This window comes from Zootermopsis nevadensis, unplaced genomic scaffold (genome assembly GCF_977971745.1).
Source record: "Zootermopsis nevadensis isolate Lab colony 2312 unplaced genomic scaffold, Znev_1.0 Znev_ptg000005l, whole genome shotgun sequence".
Lineage (NCBI taxonomy): Eukaryota > Metazoa > Arthropoda > Insecta > Blattodea > Termopsidae > Zootermopsis > Zootermopsis nevadensis.
This window is the reverse complement of record NW_028259137.1, coordinates 3,529,792-3,553,577: the sequence shown is the minus strand read 5'-3', so window position 1 is coordinate 3,553,577 and position 23,786 is coordinate 3,529,792. Positions and strand designations below refer to the sequence as shown.

The 23,786-nt window shown below is 39.4% G+C and overlaps 1 protein-coding gene across 10 annotated transcripts in view; it reads left to right on the top strand.

The window, feature by feature from the left end:
- LOC110841260 (band 4.1-like protein 4) overlaps positions 1-23,786 on the top strand; it is a 334,673-nt gene that overhangs the window by 146,333 nt on the left and 164,554 nt on the right. For 6 of the 10 annotated variants that reach the window (XM_087343389.1, XM_087343388.1, XM_087343393.1 and 3 more), the window contains exon 1: positions 23,252-23,377. The exons of the other annotated variants lie outside the window; for them this stretch is intronic. In XM_087343389.1, the coding sequence (XP_087199515.1) occupies positions 23,267-23,377 (111 nt within the window). In that variant the 5' untranslated portion in view covers positions 23,252-23,266. Of the gene's footprint in view, positions 1-23,251; positions 23,378-23,786 lie in introns of those variants that run through there. 10 annotated transcript variants of the gene reach the window in all.

The following is a 23,786-nucleotide window of genomic DNA, read 5'->3' as shown; positions in this document are numbered from 1 at the left end:
GTTTTAGGCAAAAGAATTCCATTCAAGTCCCCCCCCCCCCCCCACCTTCCAACAAGAAGTTGGATTGTATCAGAAAAGCTCTGAACTTCTGTAGAGTGGAGATGGTGATTGATTTTATTTCTGAAGACGAAGAAAGTTTGCATTCGTGGACACTCGAACAAGTGTGTACACTGTTCACCTTTTCGATGTAAGGTCATTCCGTAAAGTCAACAATACGAGATACACAGCCATAGCATGCAGTCGCTAAAGTGACTGGCTGCATGACCGACGCTCAGTTCCTATGTCAAATACCGCGATGTACATTCTTCATTATCTTTGCTGTGTTAGATATGGACGGTGTTTTGCAAGTTCGCTGTGCGGCCATGATGCCGTGAAACGTATTGTTTCGTTCCCATTAAGAATTTTCTCTAAGCCGAATCTGGCCCCCATAAAATTTCCCTGCTCAGTGCATATTTTTATTTATTTAGTGTTCTGTCTGACGACAGGTCCATATGAACAGGATCCTTCCATCCTTTCTCGGACTGGGACCTGTTCATATACGTTCTTGGCAGATGATCCAGAAGTGGTTTGCCATTGCCTTCTTCTGTGTGTGAATGGAGTAATTGTTGGGATGCCACGGAGGAAAACTCCGTGTTGCCTAGACCACGGCCTTGCCCAACACAAGTTATAAATTCGGGCACCGCCGGGAATCGAACCCGAGACCCCAGGATTACAAGGCCAGCGTTCTAACCGCTAGACCACCTCATCTTATTATTATTTAGTGTTCTGTCTGACGACAGGTCCATATGAACAGGATCCTTCCATCCTTTTCTCGGACTGGGGCCTGTTCATATACGTTCTTGGCAGATGATCCAGAAGTGGTTTGCCATTGCCTTCTTCTGTGTGTGAATGGAGTAATTGTTGGGATGCCACGGAGGAAAACTCCGTGTTGCCTAGATCACGGCCTTGCCCAACACAAGTTATAAATTCGGGCACCGCCGGGAATCGAACCCGAGACCCCAGGATTACAAGGCCAGCGTTCTAACCGCTAGACCACCTCATCTTATTATTATTTAGTGTTCTGTCTGACGACAGGTCCATATGAACAGGATCCTTCCATCCTTTTCTCGGTCTGGGGCCTGTTCATATACGTTTTTGGCAGATGATCCAGAAGTGGTTTGCCATTGCCTTCTTCTGTGTGTGAATGGAGTAATTGTTGGGATGCCACGGAGGAAAACTCCGTGTTGCCTAGACCACGGCCTTGCCCAACACAAGTTATAAATTCGGGCACCGCCGGGAATCGAACCCGAGACCCCAGGATTACAAGGCCAGCGTATATAAAGGAATTTTTTTTTCGACGAGATAAAACAGAGAATAAATCTAGCCCTACGTTAAAAACTCTAAAATATAGGTAGGTACACGGTGATACAAAATGTACTTACGAAGTTTTATAATTATCATTTATCATTTGTTTTCGATCGATTCTGTGCAGTACCGAGCATCGGATATTTATCATCGAAGAGTGAATTTTATCATCTGTCAGCCCAGATAAGGCGGAAGATCGTTTCAGGTAAAGTTTGGCATCAGAGATCATTTTTGGATAATTACACTCAAAATGGCAGGCCTTGAACAACAACGACTGAAACCTATTTTGAAAACGTTCGACGTTAAACACACTGAACACGTAGAAGTATAGTGGACTGAGATGATAATTTGAAGAATATTTGAATGAGAATTTTATGTCTCGTTGTTTAGGTGACATAAAGTATTAAATTTGGTAGGTACGTTTTGGACTACCAGTATATTGTCTGTCTTCCGTAAGTCGTTCTGATTGTCTTCGAAATTTTTCACGATGGGGGTTCCCGTATCACCATTAATCCCGTACGACGGACGCCCTATGCACCAAGGAAGTAAAAGCAAGGATAGCCATGGCCAAGGCAGCTTTCGTCAAGAAGAGGATACTTCTCACTAGCAAGTTGGGCTTGGAGATGAGGAAGGAACTAGTGAAGTGTCGCGCTGTATGGAGCAGAGACTTGGACACTCAGGAAGAAGGAACAGAAATACCTGGAGAGTTTTGAAATGTGGTGTTGGAGAAGAATAGAGAAGATCAGGTGGACGGATCGAGTGACCAACGAAGAAGTATTGAGGAGAGTCAACGAGCAAAGAAACATTCTGCAGGCGATTACACGAAGGAAAGCTAACTGGCTGGGACATATTATGAGAAGGAATGGGTTACTGAGTGATATCATCGAAGGCCAGGTTGAAGGAAAGCGAGGACTGGGAAGAAGATTGATACAGCTAACCGACGACCTTAAACAAGGAAAGAAGATGACGTTCCAGGAATTAAAGCGAGAAGCCGAGAATAGGGACAACTGGAGAGCTCTTTTTGGGCAGAGCAATGGACCTGTCGTAAGACAGAACACTTAATAATAATAACTATTAAATTCGTCTAACGCGGATTCACCGTACGCGCCAATTTCGAGGAACGTATCTCCCGCTTTCCCTGTCTTAATCTTTCCAGACTCGCGATTTTAGAAACCTGGGGGGTTGGGGGCACATTCCTTTGTCTCGAGTCCTTTCCGAAACAGACCGGCCGCTCCCATAATTTTTATTTCGACCTCAAATCGCGGTTGTGGAAAAGATGAGTAGGTACACGACGAACACTACAGGGCCGCTTTGCCCCAGGCAGGGGCTCCTTCTAATTTACTGCCTGACCAGCAGGAGTTCCGTTGCAGCTCAGGAACGTAGCATAAGGCTCGCTCGACTTGACGTGCATCGATTTATATCGATAAGTCGCAGTAAAAGTTTATTGGTGTAATATGTATTGGTATAACTGGAATCAGGTATAACAACAGACTTGTTAACCCTTTAGAACCAACAATCATAAGTCTTGCTGAGAAATACCAGTCGTTTTCAGTGGCGGCTCGTACCTTTCTTGTTATGGGGTATCTCTAAAACGAATATAAATAAAATTGCTAAAAATTCAATCCGTACCGCAAAGAAAACAATACCATAGGACAAAATATAACTGGTTAATGATGTTTAAGGAAACCGTTTCCATGGGGGTAAGGCTGACAACTCACCTCAGAGTGTTGAGGTCAATAATTCATGGAGATCTCCCTCCAGTTACCTAAAATAAACTTAATTTGTTTCCATAAGTTGAATTAAGTTGTACTGAATTTTGGTAAGAGTTTGCCAAGAACAGTCGAGTTTACAGAAAATTATAGGTAAACCAATACTTAGGCACACATGTGAACTCTGGACGCCAAGATGGCGTTTCATATGAAATTTTTCAGACCTTATGTGAGTGCCTGAGGAAGAGACCTTATACATAATGAGTTAATTGGCTGGTGCCGGGGTAAAAATGCTCAAGCTCTGAAATTTTGAGGCTTATATATATATATATATATATATATATATATATATATATAATATTGAATGATTTTATGAAGAAAAGTAAACTGGAAAAAATCACGGGTTTCGTAAAATCAAAATAATTTCTGTTTATGTTTATCCAGAATTATATCAAAATTTGCATTCGATATGATGACGTTTGATGCCTAGATGTATACAATTTTTTTTTTATTATTCATCATTCCATTGGTATTTTATTTTAACATTTAATATTTTATTTTTATATTCTACTTTAACGCTCAAATTTATAAGAAATAAATATCATTACAATACGTTTGGGATTTTATATTTACTTTGGATTTACAGGACCGCGTTTCCGCGTCTCCATTAATTCCATACAGTATTAAGTTCGTTCAACGCGGATTACCGAACGTATCATCCGCGTTGGACAAGCGAGGATTTACGTCAGAGTCTTCGTACAACATCCCAAGCTTTCGCGGTTGTTTGTTTTTGTTGTTACGAGACCTGCCTTCGGCTGGGTAATGGATTCTCAAAATCAGGATTCAGATTTAGTTTGACTGTAGTGTGAGATCTCCCAGTCTTAATGTGGAGCTGACACTTTCTAAACATTTGCTGGGGTGTGTATCTGATACTCTGCGGTTTTAGAGCTAGAAAATCCTCGTGTCTATACCCTTGATGCAGTCGCCTTGCGTATCACACCTCTCTTCTGTCGGTGGAATTTTACTCCGTGGGATGCAACTTTGACTGACTTTTAAAATTCCAAGTCTTTGCTGCCAGAGGCACACGATGGCCTCCATTTTTCACTTACATTCCGTCAAGAGTGACGTTTGTAGCGTCCAATCACCGACATTCTTCTCTGTTTTCAATTTCCCAGAAGAATTCGGGCGAAACTGTTGACTTGCGTTATTAAATGCGATGAACCGAGGGCAGAGATTGCATGTTAAAATATTACACAAGTTTACCTGGAGTCTTCGGTCATACGTACGATGGTTTCTCGACGTACATTAAATGCAGAGGCTTTGCCCCTTACAATTCCAGGTTTATTCAATTGTTCCGTGCCATTGCTAACCACAAGAACTGATTTGGTACAAAAGCGGTTTGCTTAAAGCTGAATTGAATTTAACATTCAGAAAAATGACGTTGTATATCTTTCACAAATAAGACTAACTGTGCCCATTTTAATTTATATGTCAGTGTTGCTTTAATTTTGCTTAAAAGATATTGGTATTGTATTAAATAGTAAATTATATTCTTATTATCAGAATCATCGTGTACGTTCTAAGACACTGAATAAATTAGGGCTTATTCTGTATATTACATATTATTTATCGTTTTTTAGATTGTATTTTTATAATATAACTAAGTCGAAGCTGCAGTATCCCTCCAACATTCACTGCCTAATAAAATGGATAATATTCAAAGGAACTTTGCTAATATGTGTCATTATTATGTCTTTCACTTTTATAATTTGACTTAATATAGTTTAATTTTAATTTATTTTAAATTTTAGTACACTTCATTCCATACAGATGCCAGTGTTTTGTTTCTTATTGATGTTTTAAAAATTAAATATAATTTGTCGTACCATCATGGACGCTGTTAGTATTATTATCGCTGTAATAAAGATGTGAGAATTGTCTACTTTCGGTATGAATAGTCCATTAAGATGCAGGCCTTCGTTAGAACCGTCATCGCTACAAATTTCAAGAATTGTCGATAATTTAGCAAGAAAAATGTCTCGTTTGATAATATTTATTTTAAAGAATTTTAAGTTGTCCACGAAATATATCTTAATGTGCAGTACTTTCTGAACCAAGTCTTAAGGTCTAGAATTGTAATGTATAGACAAATAAACGTACTTTTTCACTCTTTGTTTCTGAAGGAATTGGCCACGTAGAAATATAACGGGTTTAAGCAACACCGAAGTTCGACGGTCGTGTTTAGCCGTCGTATAAATGCAGGTGGCAGCTATATGAAAACAATGTTATATATTCATAAAAATGTGTTTTACGTTTTTTTTCATACATGTCTCAAATTATTACATCTTAAATCTATTACAGATGGTAAATTTATAACTCCTAGGTTGTCAATCATACGATACCTGCCTCAGTCTATTGCTTTATTCACATTACAGTTTTAAGATCGCGTAAACTTGCGTTATGTATGAGTCTCTTTTCCACAGTTTAATTACTCTTACGTAATATTTATTTTTATTAACTTTCCCTTGTCTTCTATTTCATTTTGTTACTCTTTGTACGCTAATTGAAACTCTTCACCCACCACGAAAACTTACTCTCAGAAAGTCATTACGAATTCATGAAAACTCAGACACTATCCAGCATCCCCTTCCTTGCGTCTCTGGTCCCCCCCCCCCCCCCGCCATTTAAAATTGATCGTTGCTTAGAAACTCGCAACCAAGATCAGTAAAACGGGAATGCAAATCACCAGAAGTTTCTTAACTTGTCAGGATAACTGTGATGATGCTACAATGAAAGGTCCAGATGTTACATCAAATGACTGGTTTCCGATGTACTTAGTACGCGTTAAACACGGGCTCACCGTATCCGCGGTCGTTACTCTTCCCAACAGATTGTGGTGTTTGTCATTTGAGTAAGTAAACCATCCTCAACTGCACATTTTGTTTTGGAAGCGTCTGGAACCGAAGTCAGAGCTTTTTAAGGGGCAGTAAGTGGATGAAATTGTTGTAACTCGAAAGTGACGTTCACTTGGTCAGGTACGCCCGTCAGATTTAATAAAGATTTAGATTTTAATAAATGAGATATGGAGATGTCGATCGGATTTTTTCTATCTCGGTGTGGGATTTTGTGAATACGGCAGTGAACACTTTGAGTCGATAAAATATGTCGAACGTCTTGACTAGCCCGACTATTATTTTCTCTATGAAGTGACAAATTTTATTTGGCGAATTCCAGGGTTTTAACTCAGGTCACATAGAGCCCGATAATGATTAATTTTCATCAGTGAAATTCAATGAAATTGCTGGATCTGCACAGACACACAATAGAATAATTTTTTTCTGAACCAAGAACATTCCATTCTGATCAGAGTGCCAGGCCTATTTAACCCCCCCCCCCCCCCCCCCCGAATTGTAACGGGTACCAGGGGACTCTACCGAGATTAAAGCGACCAGAGAGTGTCATTTCACTGCCTCAATGGCGTGTTGCTTACGCACAGGGGAAACTTTAGTAGTCGTGGCCTTCCTTCGGGAGTCGTCTTCTGGGTTGTGAACGTGGGTATTATGAAAATGGAAGCAGCATGTACCTCCGAAATTGTTGGTACTTACACGCAGTGTTATAACCCAGAAAACCGCCATCGACATGTCCTCCGATGTCAGAGCTTCAAATTTCACATTTCAAATTTCTGTATTTTAGACAGAACCTCCTGTAAAGTGTCATATCCATAAGACGCTGTGGAATCATTTGCCTCAGGTGTCACAATCAAATAAATACGCGTAGAAACGTCGATCATTACCCCGAGCCTGATTCAAGTTGAAGACCCCAGTGTTTGGCCAATCTTTGGCCCACGTCGGAACTAACAAATATCGATTACGTACGTATAATAATCACTTCCGGTACTGAAGAGTAGTGACAATTGTAATTTTATAAGGGGCAGTTTTGTTTTTACATTAAACATCAAGATCTATGGGTGTTTATTTAGTACTGCAACTCTTAAGACGTGTGTTCACTCTGTAACAGGGACGATAGTGTTTTTAAGTGTTATAAGAGATGAAAAAAACCTTCTTCCTTGATTTCTCCCGGGAAATCATTTGTTTATCTGAAGTCGAAGTCTTTGTTTTAAAACTTAACACTCATTTCTCTGTGTGTATAGCTCGTTCAGGTATAAATATCTATTTTCGATCGCAAACACATACATTTTATTATAAGAGTCGTCGAGAAAATAACTGGGTTCTGCACGATTACGCTTTCACCTTAATACGACTAAAAAAATTTCTTTATAAAATATCGGCACGAAAGCGAGGATTAATGTTATATGTACGTAAGATAAACACTCAATTACGAGACTGTATAGTCTTATAATAATCGTAATATTTCAGAAAACTTTTGTGTAATGTTTGTAGAGAGTCTTGGCAGCGACGCTGGACTAATTTCTACAAGACGCGATACGATATCTTGTCCCAACACACGAGCTTTATAGACGCACATGCCCCGATATTCATCGTACAATTTAAGGGGTACAAATGTTATTTGTACTTGAAATTTATATAGTCCTTGTTTCTGGCAGCTAATATTTTCCTTTGATTTCTATCTGAAATGTTTCTTAAGTTTTCTTGCCATGTCTTATCCATATTATTTTTCTATCCTTTGTTTCTTTTTATTCTGTTAACTGCAGCGCGTATCGTTAGTTTTCTGTCTTTATCAGCTTTCGTCTCTCTCTCAGCTTCATGATTGATGTTCTGTATCCCTACATGGGGGCGTTTGTTTTTGTTCTCTTTTCATTTTTGAAGATGGATAAAATAAGAGAAATTGTTTGCCTCCGGGCAAAGTTCAGTTTATCTTCAATGTAGTGAGGGCGTGGTTCACTAACCCGTTATGGAATTTGGACCCCAAGACTCGTAAATTCATCCGCTCCCCCATATTTTAAACCAGAGTTTCTCATTTCATGTATCTTCCTTCCTGTCTCGTGTATTTGAACACGCTGTTCGGTCTTTCAGCAAAGCAGTCCACTGCTTCATCCCATACGCTGTACAAATCACTTGTCGGATGCATCGATTTGGACAGATTGACTGTACTATTATGTACGTTACAGCGGATGGATACATTGGCATTGTAAAGGAGACCGAGAACCGAAACACGCCTGTCTCTCGTATGTTCATACAGCGGAAAGTTATCGAAATACGTGCAAACATGTCGAAAGTACGTGATCGGAGTGACGTCAATCGATTTGTTATACTTCACAATTACGTTTGTTGTAAATCGAGGTTATTTTATATGAAATTCATTTCAGTGGTGCTGAAGTTGGATGCGTCATTATATTGGACACTCAGCTGTTAAACTTTGCCGTTTGTACATCGTATTTTTTTTTTAAAAAAAAGCAATGTTTCGGAAGCAATCTCTGCTTCTTTCATCAGGTAAAGGCTTGAAACGTAATATTTTAGTTCCAGTAGGGACAATACAGTCGGAAGCTGATAGTCATTTTTATATATTCCACTGCGTAGTCTTGTAGGAGTTGACAGACGTTTCAGAGTTGAGTGCTGCTTCCATTATCAGGACGATATCTTCCAATAGAGTACGTTTTGTATTTTTACCTTATGAAGGAAACAGTGACAGATTCCGAAACGCTGTGTCGTCTCAACCAAACATCGGGACGATGGAAGTGTTCAGAAAGTCTACCAGTTTAATAATACAACTTCAGAGTAAAAGAGAGAATTAAACTGTATGCACAACTCCTATCAAAAAACGAAAATTACCCTAAATGAAGTTCTCTCTCGAAAATATACGTATTCTAATTAATGTCTGCTATTCAATAATCGAATTAATTATTCAGCCCGCGAACATCGAAAGCTGTATAGATCTCCTCTCGCACAACCAATTATTTCCATTATATTTATTACTATGAAGATCTTGTCTTTCCGCCATTTTACATCGGTAAAAGGACAGGAATACGATAGACCTCATTTAAAATTAAATTCATTTCGCTTTCTAGAAGTTTTAATCGTTTCTCGGGACAGTATAAGGATGCAATTGACGGTAGACTTGTGTTTTTCTCTTGAAAAAGATATAAATTCTGAGTTATAGATCAGCATGAGAGATCCCTCCTATGTCTAATTCATATAAAACATAAATATAATAAGAAAGAGAGAAATAATTGTTCCAGGAAGCAATAGAACCAATCACCAGGGATGATTCATCTAGTGTCTTTACTGAATGTGATCACCAATCCATGGCGCCTACGTTGAGGAATGATTGTGTGAACACGGCGATGAATTTCTGATCTCATAAAAGCAAGGAATTCGCACACCAACGCAATAGATAAGTTTGAGGTGGTTGAGACACTTGTTTGTCAAACTGTGGGTGGAATGGATTGGGCCAGCGCAGGATCGTATCAAATGGAAGTTTTGCTTTAGCAGTGTTGATATATCGAGTTTAATTACCAGACCGAGAGAGAGTTAGTCTCTCAGACAATTAAAAAAAACTTCTACGTAGGCCTAAATCTAAATAAAATGAATCCGTACCTTCCTGTGTTTTGAATCGGGTTTCAACTTCTGCTCACGAAATATTTGTCTCTTGTGTACGAGATCGATTTTATGTTAATTTCTTCACTATTATTTAATTTCCGTTGCGTTGTTTCGTATTTCTTATTAATTAAAAATAAAAATTTATTTAAAACGTGTTTTTATTTCTAAGGCTTCAGTGTAGATATATTATTATTTACACTTTTTAAGCAGACAATTTTTAATCCAACTTTTGAAATAACATTTTTTTAACGCAATATGAGAATCAACAATTTTAAAACAGTAACAATACTATGTATATGTATAATACAAGAGACGACCACGTTTTACATATGTTAAAAACCATCTATCTACTTTTTAATCAGTTGTTGGTTAGTAGCTTGATTGGTTGGTTAATATTTCTTTGCTGTTAAGTGATACTGGGTCCTGTGAGATGATATTTGCCATAGTAATGCTCTTAAGGACTTTGGGCAAATGGGATAACATTTATGACTTCGCGAATATTATTTTAGATTTCCCCCGTGATTATTGACGGGTAAATTGCTAGTTTAATATAATAAGAGATCGGCGTATGTAGAAATACTCAGCTGTGGGTGGGAATTTGTAACAGGTAATAGATATATTTTTTTAAAAAAATTATAGAGAAATTGGTTCTGTCCGTGAAATGACTGCCCTCGACTTCTCAGTATTTCGCTGGTCCCCGCGGAGGACTTGCTAACTAGCCGGTGTACCAGCTGATTAGTTAGTGAACGCAGGGTCACGCCTGACACAACAGAGTCCCGGTTTGTTGACACCTCACCGCACAAATTCATCGACATCGCTAGGAAAATACACCAAAATAAAAACTTTGTCACGAGCCAATGCGCTGCGTCCACTTTTGTAGCTCAGAACATTTGCCGCCCGCAACTAAGACTGGAGGTTAAAAAGTCTTAAGCTTAGTTGCCAAATTTAACTAACATAATCGTTTCACCTTCATATTATTTAATAGTATGATTGTTTAACATGGAATAATTAACACAGTCAAAGTGTTTAACGTTGACGTTTTGATTATTCAGCCTGCAATTAGCACGATACTAGATGCGAGGTAACTTAGAAGGAGCAAGGAGGCTGTTTAAAATCTCAGGGACATCTACAGGGTGGGTGTGAAGTAAGTAGGCATTGAGAAATGGTCATAACCTCTATATTTCCAATGCAAAGATAATGAAAATAATTTTTACGTGTATTTTTTTAAATGGGAATGCCTACTTACTTTCCACCCACCCTGTACACCAAAACTGCAAGTTTTCTCGTGTTTTACACCAATTTCTCAGACAGTATAAGTAGTATTAAGTGTTAGCTCAATGACTTAACGTGATTAGATTGTATTCTGTAGAATGTAGTACGAATCACAACCAAAGCTTTGGCTGTCATGAATAATCTTCGTGGTTTTCGTCGGTAAAAAGTGAGATATCTGATTGAAATGTGGTAAGTCTTGACGATTTCCTCGCCAGTTATGTTTGGTCATGACCGTGTAAAATGCATTTTATCATATTTTTTAAACCTGTCAATGTCTTGTTATTATTATTATTATTATTATTATTATTTAGTGTTCTGTCTGACGACAGGTCCATATGAACAGGATCCTTCCATCCTTTTCTCGGACTGGGACCTGTTCATATACGTTCTTGGCAGATGATCCAGAAGTGGTTTGCCATTGCCTTCTTCTGTGTGTGAATGGGATGCCACGGAGAAACCGGGGAAGCCCCCGGAGGAAAACTCCGTGTTGCCTAGACCACGGCCTTGCCCAACACAAGTTATAAATTCGGGCACCGCCGGGAATCGAACCCGAGACCCCAGGATTACAAGGCCAGCGTTCTAACCGCTAGACCACCGTGGCTATAATGTCTTGTTACACGTTCGTTTTGAATTGTAGGATCTGTGAAGCCCGCGGTCCTTGAAGACAGTGTCTTGATGACGGGATCAGCAAATGACGAGCTACAGCTGAGCTGTCTTCACTCGCCTGGTTGATTTCTGCTGTTCGTATTCCAAAATTGTGCAATTTGCTGTGGACTTGAAGCACGCAGTTTGACTACGCCTTCTTTAGGATGTTCTACAGAGTCCTCTTCCAGGACCAGAATTAATTTCCAGAGAACGCGGGCTGTAGTATACCCCGCAGAGAGACCTGACGAGGCGGTTCTGGGACCTGAAGCCATTGAGGTCCCTCCCAGGCGTGACCACAGAACTCACGAATGTTTTCGAAACTGGATCGTGCAAATGGAGCGTGTTTTTAAAAATGCAAGAGGGTGGCTGAACGGAGTAAGCTGTCTTTATGACGGTTGAAAATGGCACTTCCACGTGGATCCCAAGTGTATCTTAAGTGCCATATTATGGCTAGAAAAGGAGAGTAGAACCTGGTTTTAAGCGCATCAGTGACATATGTAACGCGTTATATAAAAAAATTAAATCTATCACTTTGTGGTTTCGTAATTAATACATCAATCTTTATACAACTACCAAAAGTAATTATAATGACGACTAATAATGAGGGGATTTTTTTAAAAAATTAGAAGTAGATCCCTTGAAAGGCCGGGAAGACAAGGTTATAACAGTAAAAGTGTCATGGCTAAACAAGTTATGCTTATATGAAATGGATTAAGATGGTTAGAATCGTGCTAGGTTTTTGGTAGTAGAGGTGTTTAAATTTTGGGGTCCTTATACCCTACGGGACACAAGTTGTAAGTTGGTTTGAACTCTGGTCTGTCCTACTATGCATTTTTTGTTTTGTTTGAAAGCACAACAGATCGGAGAACACTCCTAGTTGATATTGGCCGTTCGATTGACTTCAGTTCCCATGCAGACGATACTGAATATTGCTGTTACTGTTTTAAGTTGGCACACGTGTATTACCTCAGTGGTTTAGTGGTCAGTGAACCAGCCTAGTGTTCTAAAGGTTCCGAATTCGACCTCAATAGTCGATAATAGTTTTCGATTTAGAAAGAATTCACACACCGCCAATTATACGAATCTACTGATCGTTTGTGGTCTCTGTATTCTAATTAGTACAAAAGAAGTTATGTAAATTAGAATTTTGTCTGACATAACAATAAAATAATAATGCCATATAAGCTTATCTTTGTATTTGTTGCTTATTTAACGACGCTCTAAAAATCTTAGAATATATAGCGTCGATTGATAGAATGTTTTATGAATAATGAGTTTGAAAAGACACGAAAGGAATCGGCTGTGGCCTAATTAAAGGTACTGATTTGGAATTTGTGTGGAGAAACTGAGAATAAGCACGAAAAAACACGGTAAATCTCGTCTTCTGACATAAATATGAATCCATTACCTCTCAAATACCGCGACGTGTGAACCGTCTCTGTACTAAATGAATTTTCACAGCGTGTTTTTAAAGATATTGACATGATTGGAAATTTGTAATCCGCATTGGAAGTAATACAAAGTTTTCCATATGCGTTCTTTGTGAATGCTCCTTCAGAGATAAGAGAGTAACTCTTTATACATATATTACTTCAACTTTACCATAAATATTGTAATAGATCACATGATATGTACATTTGTTTACAGCATTCAGATTTATTCATTAACTCTTACCTGTTTCATTCGTATTCACGTAGGAAACAAGATAAATGCAATCTAATGCAAATTATTTTCACTGTTATAACTAAGATGTATGAATATACGTTCAAATATTTGTCGGGAAGTGATAGATTTAGAAGTCCTTTGCTTTGTGTTACGAACAGCTCAATTAATCAAACGAGTAGCCTGTTCAATTGCTTATATTGAAATGAATCTTAATATGTTATTTAAAAAAGTATTATTTTATCTTGTGGAAATGTTTTTGAACGTCTCGGTGGGTGGGGGGCACTAATTGGGGCACGAATACAATGTTTAAAAATTTTCCCATCTCTTCTCTCGTTGTCTTGAGTACGGACGGACAGACAGACACAGACTTGGTCAGAACTATGTTGCATTTGTTTAGTGTACATCTTGCAAAGAATGATAAACCTATTGAGAAGAAAATTAAAATTTCTGTAGGACTACGTACTAATTCTGTTTCAACTTGTGTCTTGTGTGGGTGGAGTACATGATCGTGGTCAAACAGAAGTCTGTAAGTTTTTCTCCAACATGTCAACATTCTCAAATCAAAATTGAGTCTGGTTTCCCGCTATTTCCTTGTAATTAAGATGACGTCGGTGGTCCAGATAGTGCAAGATGATGAAGAAATTAGGCAAGAGACTTATGCCGCTTATGTTCTGGTGCGGAACGACAGTCCACAGAGTCTTTATCACTGAACTGAGCGCGACAGCTGTTACAGGCGTGTCCAGGGCTGTCCTTGGAGCTTTCATACTCATCAGTTTCTCCTTTGAGTACGATATTTTACGAAGACTCTCAAATGAACGAAGTTAATTATTCATGCGGGCAAGTTATAAAACATTTCATGTTCGTTCTCTACGCGAGAGTTGAGAAAATGACTGTGACGAAGGCAGACTTTTTGGCAAATGATTCTTTTGGCGCGTGAGTGGGACAACGTCTGTCTTTAGTACGAAGATATTTTTCGTACGTGTTTGTTGAATTTCTGGTGCAACGCTGTTCGTCGTATTGTTATTCATTTGTTTGTTGTTATTGGCCATCTCGACACAGGTTTTCCTCTGTCTTCAAGCAAATGCTGAGATGGTTCCCAAGTTCCAAGTTGCCACTGCAAGCTTCTCATGCAACCCTCCCGATTTAAATTAATCAAAATTTACCCCCTCCCCTCAGTAGGAACTTCTAAATTATGTACTAAACTTCCAAATTAATAGTCTCAGCTTTCGCTACTACAAAATTTCAAAATTCCGTCTTTTCTGCCAATTATCGCACTAACGTCTTCACTCTTACTTTATCCTTAACAGAAGGACGAGTGGGCATTGCCTGGGGACCCTCCAACTATAAGATGTTCTTTCTCCCCCCCCTGAAATCGAAGTATATCTCACCTCCCCCCCTCCCCCCATCAATTTCCTCTTTGCAAATTCTACTCTTCTGCTATCCTTATCTCTCTCTCTTCGGCTCTTAGCGGCTAGATGGCAGCACGGTCTCGTGTTGCCTTCAGGGTCGCTGCTTAAATAAGACGGTAAATTGCTGATGTTGGTTTTCTGGGTTGTAAGGCCTTGAACATGAAGGCAGTATGTTCCTACGAAACGTTGGTAACCACTAACATGTTCATACGTCATAAAACCCACTTAAACCCCGAAGATGGAGGCAGTTTTTCCCTCCGAAACAAGGCTGTACAACCCGGAAGACCAACATCAACATGTTAACTGCCTTCAGAACCTTGTATCTCGTTTAATTACAATGTATTTACGACTTTTTGGATTTAGTCCTGTAATCTTTTCTTTGTCAAATCGTTTCTAGGAAAGTAACTTTTTTCTGACGCGAGATTTTGAAAATATGAATATAAAAAGTTGAGTTTGGAGTTTGAATTAGAGGGGGGGGGGGGGGAACGGGACATATACCTCACACTGACCTTAAAAAGTTAGTGTGTCATCCAATTTTATACCTTCAGAAGCTGAACTGATTTAATGAAAGTAAATTTTGGTATGAGATTACTGTGATAAGAATAGCTTATATCTCCTTGTGGTGTTTCAGTTATTACGAATTAATATATGGGAGGATAATACTAAAATGGTAGCAGTTAAATGGTATGAGGTGACTGTGGATTTGATTTGTCTGGCTTGTGATGGTTTCATTCAACTTTTTGTAACACTGTGTTATTATCGGGTTGTATTAAAAACGGCAGTTTCTTAGCCCACAGAGCATCAGTCAATTTCTGAAGAAAGATTCTGTACCATTATTTCGGTTCTTCCAGGTGTTAAGATAATTTGGGAGATGTAAGTTGGAAATGGCAATTTTATGTTCGTTTCTATTCTTACAAAAGGTGTTTGGCTTCTCTCTGAAGGGCTTCTGCCTAATTAATTGTTTTCCCTGAATTTTAAAGCAAAAAAGCAGTTCGCAGTCACACGCGTTGTGTAAGTGAAATATTACCCTTGGCTAGCCAGCTGCTTCTGCGTTCGTAGAATTCATACCTAACCGAAATTATTCATAGACCCTGGTCGTTGTTTTCAGAATCAAATTTTTTTTATAAACTAAAATCCTTTCATACATTTTTACAGTCTTCGAACCGGTTAATTTCAGCTTTAAAGCCCTCGTTACTCTTCCTTAATTGTTAAAATTTTATTATCTCAAATTCCTTGAAAATTGTTAAAATAATTTTACAACCTCGTTGGTTTCATCGAAATTTGCAGTAATTAATCGGTCCAGCTTTGATCAAATTATGCAAGTTTTTTTTTTCGCTACAGTTTGAGCTCAGTGAGGTATAGTCGTGGTGTCTCTTGTTTATTTTAACTACGTTCTGTCGACTGTGTGGTTCATAAAGCTTTGAATTATAATCAGGGTCAATTAGGTGAGCAGTGATTCAAGGTCACTTTCAGGAATTCTGTGTCACCCAAAATCAAAAAAACGAGAAGCCACATCATTTGTACCACGTTATTTATTTTATTTTGAATATTTAAATTATCAAAGCTGTTACCAGATGTATCTGTAGCTCACATGCACAGACGAAATACACATACTTTTGCCTTAAAACATAAAAGAAACATAGCAGATTGGGGGCCTACTCGTGTATTGGAGGATAATATTAAAATATATATTTCACAAATTGGTTATGATTAGGTGGACAGAATATATGTGTTTTAGGATGCCATTCTTTGGTGGCTTTTATGTCATTGAGTTTGCTGTTTGTTTGTTTGTGATGTCCTCCTTTCCACAGCTTGAAGTTAGTAATTTGCATGGGATCGTGAAGCTGTTTTGTACACCCCTGGTTTGAAAGAAAAGATTTCTGTGCAAAACATTATCCAGGCGGACCACGTGCGTCCCATTAGCACCAGTACACTCAAAGCAACAAGTACCAGACTTCAGATTACCTTCTCTACTTATGTTGCGAGTCATTCGTTGGTCTCTTTCATAAGCGTTGGGTGAACTCTTGAGGGGTCTACGCGGGACCCCGAGTCTGACCCTCGGGTCTAAACCCGAACGAACCCGAGGGCTGGGCCTGGTAGCATATAAAATGTTCTGGATAAAATGACAGCCATTAGACACGACATACACAACATTTCGAGCTTTCTCGGAAAATTCTTTATTCGCAAAGAAAATTTTGAAATTCATTGTATTGTAATACTCTGACTTTGTTAGGTAGAGTGAATAAAGTCGACCGAAATCAAAAATCGTATCAATGAAAAGCTGGTCTTGAATGTACGAACTGAAATATGAAGACGTCAGACCAGATATTTAATTTGAATTTATTTTTTATTATAAAAAAAATCGTCCTTGTTTGTGACTCCATAGATGCCAAGTTGTTATGCCCTGTGACAGCCTATCATTGGCTAATCACCACGCCTATGCCCCGTCTTTCACTTTTGTGTGTGTCAATTGTGTTTCTGCTATGTGTCCGCTGATAAAGTTGAACGTAACTGTCACTTCCCTGCTACCGGCTGGAACTGGATGACTCACCGCCAAACACTACAATGTTTTTTCCCGACACGAATAAAGTATCGGTTATTAAAAACTATAAAATAAGCAGTACCTACCGGGGGCCTGAAAATGACAGTTGCGTTGAACTTTATAAGCGAACGCATTGTATTTCTGGATAAAAAATTTTCTTTTAAATTCAACGAGCAATTGCCAATTGCTTAATTAGGTGGCATTAAGGATCTGCGTCTCGTTAATGCATGACGCCTGATTTTGGGGGTATAATCAGTGGGTTGTGAATCGAGCGGACAAAAGCTACATGATGGAGTGGTAGCTGATAGTTGCACAACAGTTTATATGGCTCGTACTTCATGTTAGCGATTCACTCGATATAATTTAATACGGACACTGCACAAAACAGTTGTATCTTATTTGTATTAATTGAAGTCCTTCCTGTAATTTGTAGCCTATTTATAACGTCTTTATCTCGTTTTAATCCTTCGCGAAGGGCCTCAAAATTGTTTTAGACTCTTAGGTTACATTCAATTAAATTAAAGTGAATGAAACTCACATCTTCGTGTATTATCATCAAAGACGTGTTTTGTCTTTAGAGTACTTGCTTAAATGTTCATAAAAGCCCTCCAGTACCTTGGCACTCACAGAGACTTAAGTAATACGAAACACGTAAATTAAACTTTCGGTAGGTTATTTATGTAGGAACAAATGTTCCTTCTCGAAGTTTCATTACATTATTCCAAAATTCTTATGGGATTTACATAAAGGTTTATTAAACCACTTACAAGTGGACCTTAAAATGATTTTAAATGAATAGAGTTTACACACGATAATTAATATTTATGTTATAGAACACTAACTAACTAACTAGATGGCTTACCGAACCCGAGGGTTCATCACCGAATTAACCAAAGCCCTCCACCGGACCCTGTCCTGGGCCAACAAAATCCAGTCTCCTTCAACTCCTATCTCCCATAGATCCCGCCTGACATTATCCTCCCATCTACGTCTACGTCTCCCCAGAGGTCTCTTCCCCTCAGGCTTCCCAAATAGTGGACCCAACCAACCAGATGGCTTACGGAACCCGAAGGTTCATCACCGAATTAACCAAAGCCCTCCACCGGACCCTGTCCTGGGCCAACAAAATCCAGTCTCCTTCGACTCCTATCTCCCATAGATCCTGCCTGAGATTATCCTCCCATCTACGTCTAGGTCTCCCCAGAGGTCTCTTCCCCTCAGGCTTCCCAAATAGTGGACCCAACCAACCAGATGGCTTACGGAACCCGAAGGTTCATCACCGAATTAACCAAAGCCCTCCACCGGACCCTGTCCTGGGCCAACAAAATCCAGTCTCCTTCGACTCCTATCTCCCATAGATCCCGCCTGATATTATCCTCCCATCTACGTCTAGGTCTCCCCAGAGGTCTCTTCCCCTCAGGCTTCCCAAATAGTGGACCCAACCAACCAGATGGCTTACGGAACCCGAAGGTTCATCACCGAACTAACCAAAGCCCTCCACCGGACCCTGTCCTGGGCCAACAAAATCCAGTCTCCTTCAACTCCTATCTCCCATAGATCCCGCCTGAGATTATCCTCCCATCTACGTCTAGGTCTCCCCAGAGGTCTCTTCCCTTCAGGCTTCCCAAATAGTGGACCCAACCAACTAGATGGCTTAGGGAACCCGAATTTTCATCACCGAATTCACCAAAGCCCTCCACCGGAGCCTGTCCTGGGCCAACAAAATCCAGTCTCCTTCAACTCCTATCTCCCACACATTATCCTCCCATCTACGTCTAGGTCTCCCCAGCAGTCTCTTTCCCTCAGGCTTCCCAAATAGTGGACCCAACCAACCAGATGGCTTACGGAACCCGAAGGTTCATCACCGAATTAACCAAAGCCCTCCACCGGACCCTGTCCTGGGCCAACAAAATCCAGTCTCCTTCAACTCCTATCTCCCATAGATCCCGCCTGAGATTATCCTCCCATCTACGTCTAGGTCTCCCCAGAGGTCTCTTCCCTTCAGGCTTCCCAAATAGTGGACCCAACCAACTAGATGGCTTAGGGAACCCGAATTTTCATCACCGAATTCACCAAAGCCCTCCACCGGAGCCTGTCCTGGGCCAACAAAATCCAGTCTCCTTCAACTCCTATCTCCCATAGATCCCGCCTGAGATTATCCTCCCATCTACGTCTAGGTCTCCCCAGCAGTCTCTTTCCCTCAGGCTTCCCAAATAGTGGACCCAACCAACCAGATGGCTTACTGAACTCGAAGGTTCATCACCGAATTAACCAAAGCCCTCCACCGGACCCTGTCCTGGGCCAACAAAATCCAGTCTCCTTCAACTCCTATCTCCTATAGATCCCGCCTGAGATTAAAATAATACACATTACTACACCAGAGTCTGGTGTTAGGTCTCTGTACCAAATTTGTTCGATATCGACCAGGCAATTTTTGGAACTAATATTGGACAACTAAATTAATAGATGACGTCACAACACCTTTCCAGAAGCACGTGTAAGGAACAAATAAATATAACACGAAAGTAAGTGGGGGATTGTAAGGTCAAAAATTGTGGTTGTGAAGACTGAAGCAGGCCTTCAGGTTAACCTTGAAAAAAAAAACTAATTTAATGAAATATGTGTATCAGAATTGCTAGGTACGTGGAACACGTTGAAGTAGCAACCTTTTATTATTTACATCGTGTTATGGTTTGCATGTTTTCATTGGAAATGTATGAAGAACTTGCTATCGAACGAGGTTTCCGTGAGTACTTGGGAAATCCCCCGGGCGTGTCGATATAATGAGCATTATCATTACTCCCTGTACGAGGCTTTGGAGAAATCACCAGTATAAAAGTTTTACATTCGTTCTCATTGATGATAGTGTATGTAGAATGAAGGATGGACTCAGCTTCCGGAGGGCTCTTGTCTCATGTTTTCAGTAGGATGCACGTTTTTCACTCTACTGGAATGTTTAGAAACGTGCACCGACTCCAATTCAGAAATCTCGCTAGTGATCGATACTCTTACAAACTTTGAAACTATTTTAATGTTTTCTCGTAAGAGGGGTCCCCTCTGTACCTTGAACAAGTTGAGGAAAACCACGTTTTTTATAGTGACAAGATCACAAGCTACCGAGACTCGACATGTAACTTTGGCTTTCGTGGGGTGAGCCATATCAGATTTTTTAAAAATATTTAAAGTTTCGACTAGCATTTTAGTTGACATCTTCAGTGTGTGTGTGATTTTTTTAGGTATTATATAGGGTAGAGTGTTTAAGGATGGTTCAGATATACTTGATGTGTGGGCAATGATGGAGGGTATCACCCTGATGATAGAGGCAGCAAGTACCTCTGTAACGTCAGTAAATTTATGCCATAATATCCGATGCTACAACCCACAAGACAGCCTTGTTCAGTTTAAATTAACTTCGAACTTTTATGAAAATTAGGCTTGGAGGAATGATTTTTGTTGGTGAGCATACCCGTTCTGCGGGCCACGTTTTGCTAGACGGTTTCAGGTGTACGTCTGTTAGAGTGACGTGAGATGAATGCAATTTTGTGATACACACTTTCAAAGTAAGTACCTCACATTTGTTTTGAGAGTTATGACAACGTAAACACATAATGGGATAAGATTCTGAATGAATCTCATACCAACATAATCTCGCACGTTTCTCAAAGCTGCTAACTTCGAGTGAAAGCTATTTTATGCGATGTTAATATGTGAATTTATAATTAGATGTCAAATATCTACCTGTAGGTACGTTCAAAATAATCCTGACTGATGTATAAGATACGTAATGATCTTTAGGGCAAATTAGACACGTTTATCCTTTAACAAATTATATTAAGATACTCAAGATATGTTCATAAGGTAGTATATTTGCGTCATATTGTGAATTAGGTTAATATTTTAATATTTTCCGTCAAATCACAATTTTAATAAGATAATAAAATATATAAAATATTTAAAATATCATTTCACCTTCCGCATCGAATGATCGATTTACAAATTGGAACGTCTCTTACGAGATGTTTCGGTTATATTTAACTCGACCCGACACAGTAATACTTCTAGATGTCTTCCGCCAGACACGTCATGTCTCTATCAACTCATCACTCATCATTTCATATATTAATATTTCTGTGAGGTCCACTTTAATATTATGACATCTATAATTGTGGTTTACCAGCAAAAACTTTAAGTGATATATAAATTAAATTTAAGCCAGTTTTGAACATGACGAATATGTGGCAGATTGATTTCAGTTGTTTCAAATTGTTACTTGCGTGCTGACAGCTGGACTGAGGTGTAAAAAGACTGACATTTAGGTTAGACACGAAGCCGCAGTACGCGATTTCACTTCGTTATGAAATTGAACTAGAAACCTAACCTAACCTCACATCTCATGACTTTACAGACGCAGATAATAAGTCGGTTAAGCAATTTAATCTAATGCCCCAGACGTGAACTATCATATTGACATGGTTTTATTATATCAAATGAAGTTGAGCGTTTTGGTTGTTATCGTACATTGTGTAATCACAGATTGGATCATGCAACTGTACAGAAACGTCTTTAAGGAATTTGATTTAGAAATATTCACCGTCTTTGTAAATTATCGTGTCTTGGCAGATGATCCAGAAGTGGTTTGCCATTGCCTTCTTCTGTGTGTGAATGGAGTAATTGTTGGGATGCCACGGAGGAAAACTCCGTGTTGCCTAGACCACGGCCTTGCCCAACACAAGTTATAAATTCGGGCACCGCCGGGAATCGAACCCGAGACCCCCAGGATTACAAGGCCAGCGTTCTAACCGCTAGACCACCTCATCTTATTATTATTTAGTGTTCTGTCTGACGACAGGTCCATATGAACAGGATCCTTCCATCCTTTCTCGGACTGGGACCTGTTCATATACGTTCTTGGCAGATGATCCAGAAGTGGTTTGCCATTGCCTTCTTCTGTGTGTGAATGGAGTAATTGTTGGGATGCCACGGAGGAAAACTCCGTGTTGCCTAGACCACGGCCTTGCCCAACACAAGTTATAAATTCGGGCACCGCCGGGAATCGAACCCGAGACCCCAGGATTACAAGGCCAGCGTTCTAACCGCTAGTACCACTCATTTAGGCCACTGTTACCTTGAGATTTCTCGTGGTAATGAAGATGTTGATATTGATTGGTTGGAATCGATCAAAAAACATTTTCCCTTGTCTTAATTACTCCAAACCCTAATGTGTATCATCTGGCGTCTTTAGAAACAACATTCGAATTTAATCTGCGTTGTCTTAGACCGTGTATGGATGTAGAGGTAATGTTACAGACAAGAGAACTTTATAATCCAAGTAATCTCCAAACCGCGTGGTTTTTTGTTATGTTTCTACTAATGCAATGAATCAGTATTATACGAATTAGGCCCGAAAATCTAATCAGAACTTTAGAGGGTGGTTTGTTGTCTGTCTCCTTATCCTTTAATATAAACCAAACTTTCAAATACACAGAGAATATTCCAGTTACAAAGATATTCGTCATCCAAGGAGAGAGGATCATTTGTTTCTGGGCTATTTATAAACCATATTATAATTGCACAAGTTTATTGTAACATGAGTTGAGAGGATTTATATCGTTAAACTTTGACTTTCTGGGTAGAGCCGCGTCGATGTTCAGCATTATATAACGTTTCGACAAAGATTTTAGTTGCCATCTTCAGGTCGAGTGTTAGTGGTTGGCGTTTTTTGGAAGCCTCATATAGAGGGAAAGCGAGCGAGTTGGATCTTTGGTGCTGATTAGTTGATAGTGGGTTGATAGCGAATGGGAGATCAACCAACCACACTTTCAACCTGTAGATCCTCTCATTTTAATATTTAATTAAGAGCTTTTTCTGATGCGTCTTCTGTAACGCTTATCAAAATTCACTCGCCATCCTTAATATTCATTCATGTATTAAATTTATCCATGTAATTAGCTTTGTTTACAGAATATTAGATATCAAGACATGTTTGTTTGCGTACGCTAATGTATAAGCAAAACAGGTATGCAATTGTTTAAAGTCAACTGAACATCAGTCTCAATACTAAATACAAAAATGGAATTAGTCCTGTCCACCCCCTCGTAATAATAGACTCTCCCGTCCTCCCCCCCCCCTCCCGCGACAGTCGAATTGAGTTCAGTCCGGTGCATGCAGGTGCGAACTTGGAGCATTCACGTGCAGAGCGTGTACATTCTAGAACATTCCTTCGCATCGAAATCGTTTGTTGCTGTTCGTGAAACATTTAGCAGTCCAGACGAGGTAAGTTTCGATTAAGTCATCATTTCGCTGTCTGGTAACAACATAAGTGCTCACTGAGCGACAAAACAGCTTAAGTTAAGTCCGTACTGATTTCAAGGCTTGTTACGTAAAGAATAATTTATTGTCGTGTTTTTGCTCGAAGGGGTTCGTATGTAGTGAGGCTGAGTTTTACATGGGACACTCTGTATTTGGTGTTGAAAAACACCATAAGTTACGTATAACGTAAGAAAAGTTAACTAAAAGCTAACATGAGGATATGAAATGGAGATGTAAGGCAGGTGACGTCACAAACCTTAAACAATTGACACATTCCACTACAGAATGTGACAGAACATGGTTCTTGGATATTTAAGTTGTGTTTTGAATGAAACATTCTTTATACAGTCGTAAGCACTGGACGTAAATCTTT